The following is a 5,001-nucleotide window of genomic DNA, read 5'->3' on the forward strand; positions in this document are numbered from 1 at the left end:
CAGTATTGACCTTTATTGAGCAAGAACTGCTGTGACTGTTTTACATCAAACAACAAAAGGTTGCGTACTGTGCATGTCAACTAGGTTCTCCCATGAGCAAAAGTCCACCCTAATTGCACCAGTGAGGTAAACATAATTATTTATAAGTAGCTTTTTTTAAGGCTAGGAGAGTTCTGGTTCTCATGAATATTCTATTACTGTTTTCTGTTTGGTTTTGGCTCAGTTGGTTCTTTGCATAATACATCTTAAGTCGTTCCTCAGATATGTCCCTCCAACAGCTCAGGAAATTCAAAAAGCTTCCTTTGCACATTTCGTCTCATGCACTATTATTAGTATTATTTTTTTTTAGATCCCCAAGCTCTGTGGAGGGAGTACATCTTGAGCCTGCATGCATTCCCCCCCCCTCCCCTATATTGCACAAAAAAGTAAAATACTGTGTGTCTGGAGCCTCCATGAGAGAACCCGTTCTGCTTTGAAGCCGTCACTCACATGCATTTTGCAGCTGTCATATGGCTTAACCTTTTGCACCGACCCAAGCTCTTTAATTGTTTTAATTTAGCTATGATTTATTTTATTCGGTCTCTTTAATCTCTTTTACTACGGCATGTGAAGTAACTTTCTCCACTTTCTTGGTGGACACTAATTTCTCCTCAAAGCTTTCTTCATGTTCCTCTACCTTCTGAGTGACTGTCACCGACTTTGTGATATACGTGGTTGTACTGTCCCCACCTTCACCAGTGATTTTCTCTGCTTTTTTGGTTACTACAATTTTCTCACCCTTATCATCAATTGGGCTCACATCTAGGCCATTGGTGACAACTCCCTTGTCTTCCTCCTCAGCCTCCTTCTCCTTGGACTCCTTCTCTTCCTTTTTCTCCTCCACCTCACCATTCACTGCAATGTCTTCTTTCCTGGACTCCTTCTCTACCTCTGCACTAATTTTTGTTACCTTTGTGACAGTGATGGTCTCCTCCACCACAGCCTTCTCGTCTTTGACGGGGGAGGCCGGCTTCTCCGGAGACCGGGGCTTCTCCGGAGTGGCTGGCTTTTCTGGAGAGCGGGGCTTTTCCGGGGTCGCTGGCTTTTCCGGAGAGCGGGGCTTCTCCGGGGTCACCGGCTTCTCTGGGGTCGCCGGCTTCTCCGGGGTCACTGCTTTCTCTGGGGTTGCAGGCTTCTCCGGGCTTGCTGCCTTGTCTGGAGAGGTCACCTTTGGTGTCGGTGGCTTCTCTGGCGAGGCTGCTTTCTCTTCCTCCTTGGCTGGTTTCTCACCACCTTTCTCCACCTTCTGTTCTTTTCCTGCTTCTGCAGCTGTTTCTTTCTGGACAGCCTTGGCCGGCTCCGTTACAGGGGATTTAGGGGGGGATTTGGGGGGTGACTTTGAGGGAGGTGTTTTCACCTTCTCTACCTTTGCTGCTACCTCTTCAGCTTTGCCCTTGGCCTCAGCTTCTTCCCCCTCTTCCTCAGCCTCCTCCCCTTCTTCCTTCTCTTCTATTTCTTCTTTTTCAGAACCTCCTTCTTCCGCTGCGTCAGATTTTGCAGCTTCTTCCTCCTCTGCTTCTTCCTCCTTCTCTTCTTCCTCGGGTGCAGCTGCTTGTTCTGCAGCAGCCTTCTCAGAAACAATTTCTTCCTCTACAGCTGCTTCTTCTGCTTTTTCTTCCTCCTGTTCTTCTTGCTGGGCCTTGGCTGCCATTTCTTCTGCGATAGCTGCTAGGGCATCTTCCATTTCAGACTTTTCATCCTCTACCTTTGTCTCTTCAATGATTTCTTCTACAAACTTGTGCTGGACCTTCAGCTTTGGTGGTTCAATTTTTGTTTTCTGGATTTTAGTGGATGCTATTGTGACAGATGGTTGTCTGTGTGTGAATATGGGTCCAGTAATGCTTCCAGAGAAGGCACTGAATCTTGTCTCTTCGCCCTCCAGCAGCTTCCTAAGGGAATCAGGAGGAAGGGGGGGAAAAATGAGCATAGAAACCCAATGTGAGGGACAGCTATTAGAGTATTTCCCTCTGTCAGCAGGGTGAAACCAGTTTGTATGTGGAATATGCTAGAGCTGATCAGCATAATCCATTGCTCACAGCTCCAGTTCCGTTCTCCTTGAATCAGCTCTTTGGCAAAATTCATATTCAGCAAACAGCTTTTAGCTTGGTTTGCATGTGGCAAGTGTAACACCTCCAGCTGACCAGTCAAAATTCATCCTTAAATGTCAAAAACCTCGTTCTGGCATAAGTCAGCACAGAGTACGGCAGAAAAGCTAACTTCACAGGATGCTTTATGACTTAGGTGAACTGAGAATTTGGCAGAGCCAACAGACCCAAATCAAAGATCATGGCCAAGACATTCAAAGCCGATTAGAGCACATGTCCTAGTTCAACAATTTGGGCATCCACCTTTCTTGTGCGGCTACGAAAACTGAAGAGGTTTTTGTTCAGCTAACTTTGGCAGCAAGCAGCTATATACCCTAGGGTATCTGCGTGTTTGTCTGAACAGCCTCAGGAATTTTAGCAGATCGGGAGATGGGGGTTTTGTTTTTACTTTTCTTACATTCAAATGCATGGTTTTGATCTAAGGCTGTGACCCAGAAAAATCAGCAGTTCCCCAATGAGAGTTCTAAAAGTGATGCAAAAGAGACTAAGAAAACCTGCCAGGTGATGGCAATAGCAAGCAATGTTCCTGCTCCAGATTAGAGCAGATGCCTTTGAAGGAAAGTTGAGCAAGAAAAGCAAAAGTGGTTGTGACAAGCAGATCAGCACTCCCTGCTTGAAACCATGATCAAGCAAGCGCGCTGTCTCTCTCAAGCGATAAAAGGGAATTCGAGTGACAAGCACCGCTTGCTTGGCATATGCAAAGCAAAGGAAACAGGAATTAAAAATAGACTTGTCTATTGCTGCACCTTCTGCTTTTGTAAACAAGGGCAGAATGCGGCACCAGGGTGCTGCTGCACTGAGTCATGCTGGCCCGCGCCCACCGGGAGCTTCGCCGCCCGTTACCAGCGAGCCGGTCCCTAAAGAACTCCGGGTTCTCTCTGCAGACACTCCACGGTCTGGGTAGATTTTGAAATGGTCGTACTAATTTAGTCAAGCCCTAATTTTACTCGTGTTCACTGCATGCTGGTATTTCTATCTGCGGTAAAGCTTCCCAAGCCAGCAGCATCTGCAGTGCTATTAATATTCCAGACACGTCCGCAGTGATCCTACTGTACCTGTATGCAGCAATTTCGATGTCCAGGGCCATCTTGACGTTGAGGAGGTCCTGGTATTCCCTCAAGTGACGTGCCATTTCCCACTTCGTTCCTCTAAGCTCGTTCTCCAGCTGATGAATCGTGTCCTGCAACCGAGACGAAGAAAACCTCTGTGAGCCGACGTGCGCTTGGCGGAGCGGGGGGACTTCTCCAAGGGGACTTCCCGAAACTCTTCCCGGCACCCCGGCGGGCAGAGCCACGACCGGAGCAGCGCCCGCCCGGCTCCCACCGCCCCCCCAGCACCTCCCCGGCCCTCGGGGCGGGGGGCCCGGCCCCCCCCAGCACCTCCCCGGCCCTCGGGGCGGGGGGCCCGGCCCCCCCCAGCACCTCCCCGGCCCTCGGGGCGGGGGGCCATGCACCGCCGCCGCGCCCCCCCCGCGGCCGGGCCGCCCCCCCCCCCCCCCGCTACCTGGTAGGTGGTGAGATCGTTGTTGTGGCGCTCCTCGATGTCGCTGAGCTGCCGCTCCAGCGACTCCTTGGTGCCGCGCACCGACTCCAGCTCGATGCTCTTGGACTGCAGCTGCCGGCGGTACTCGGCGATCTCCTCCTTGGCGGAGCGGATGGCCTCCTTGTTCTGCTCGGCCGCCTCCGTCAGCTTGGCGTAGCGGCACTTGAACCACTCCTCGGCCTGGTGCATGTTGTGGTCGGACTGGCACTCCAGCTGCGCGCGGATCTCCTTCAGCGCCGTGGTGAGGTCGGTCTTCAGGTAGTCCTTCCTCTCCACGGTGGCGTGGGACGCCTGGAGCTGCGCCAGCAGCTCGGCCACCTCCTCCTCGTGGTTGCCCCGCAGGAAGGCCACCTCGTCCTGCAGCGACTGCACCTTCTTGTCCAGCTCCGCCCGCATCAGCGAGGCCTCCTCCATCTCCTTGCGCAGGGCGCGGATGGTGGCCTCCGTCTCGTCGCGCAGCCGCGCCTCATCCTCGAAGCGCTCCCGCAGGCGCTGGATGTCCTCCTCGATGTGCTCCGAGTCCAGCTGGATCTGCGCCTTCTCGTGGCTCACCTGCTCCAGGGCCCCGCGCAGCTCCCGCAGCTCCTGCTCGTAGGCGTCGCTCAGCTGCGCCCGCCCGGCGTGCTTCTGCCGCAGCGCCGCCAGCTCCGCCTCGATCTCCTTGTTCTGCTGCTCCAGGTAGTGCACCTTCTCGATGTAGCCGGCGAAGCGGTCGTTCAGCCCCTGCAGCTGCTCCTTCTCGTTGGAGCGGCTCAGCTTCAGCTCCGCCGCCCCGTTCAGCAGCGAGGTCTGGCTGACGTCCAGGCTCTCGGCGGAGCTCAGCACCGTGGGGCCGTAGGCGGCCCGCGGCACCCCCAGGTTGGGGCGCTTGTAGGAGGAGGAGACGGTGCTGCCCGAGCCCCGCGACCACGACTGCGAGCGGAAGCCGCTGGACGGGGAGGCGCTGGCGCGGCTGTAGGCGGCCCGGGTCTCGGTCACCCGGCGGTACGAGGGGTTGCCTAGGGGCTCCATGGTGTAGCTCATGGCGGGGCACTCGGGGGCGGCGGTGCGGCGCTGCTCCGGCCGCCGCCGCCCCTTATATAGCCCCGCGGGGCGGCCCCGCACACGTGTGCGGGGGGCGGCCTCCCCCCGGCCCCGCCTCCCGGCCCCGCCCGCCCGCCCCGCCGCCCGCGCTCCTGCCCCCTGCCCCGGCTCCCCCTGCCCCGGCTCCCCCCGCTCCCCCCGCCGGGCCCCCGCCCCCGAGGCCCCCCGACGCCCCTTCCCCTTGCTGCCCCGCTCCCTCCCTCCCCCCTTCTCCCGCCCCACTGCTCCCCCT

General features: G+C 56.0%; 1 protein-coding gene across 1 annotated transcript; it reads right to left on the reverse strand.

The window, feature by feature from the left end:
* Nucleotides 1-571: 571 nt before the first annotated feature.
* NEFM (neurofilament medium chain) lies at nucleotides 572-4,709 on the reverse strand. Its single transcript, XM_059831488.1, has 3 exons — nucleotides 3,648-4,709; nucleotides 3,200-3,324; nucleotides 572-1,928 (listed from the first exon to the last, which is right to left on the reverse strand). Exons 1-3 carry the CDS (start codon nucleotides 4,707-4,709, stop codon nucleotides 572-574), a joined length of 2,544 nt encoding a protein of 847 aa, XP_059687471.1.
* Between the last annotated feature and the right edge of the window lie 292 nt (nucleotides 4,710-5,001).

Source organism: Gavia stellata, chromosome 31, assembly GCF_030936135.1.
Source record: "Gavia stellata isolate bGavSte3 chromosome 31, bGavSte3.hap2, whole genome shotgun sequence".
Lineage (NCBI taxonomy): Eukaryota > Metazoa > Chordata > Aves > Gaviiformes > Gaviidae > Gavia > Gavia stellata.

Bases quoted from the DNA above. Each gene is read 5' to 3' on its own strand.
- NEFM (XM_059831488.1), bottom strand. From the start codon at position 4,709: ATGAGCTACACCATGGAGCCCCTAGGCAACCCCTCGTACCGCCGGGTG. The intron at 3,325-3,647 runs GTAGCGGGGGGG...TCTCGGTTGCAG, and splicing joins ACGATCTCACCACCTACCAG to GACACGATTCATCAGCTGGA. The intron at 1,929-3,199 runs GTACAGTAGGAT...TGATTCCCTTAG, and splicing joins ATCGAAATTGCTGCATACAG to GAAGCTGCTGGAGGGCGAAG.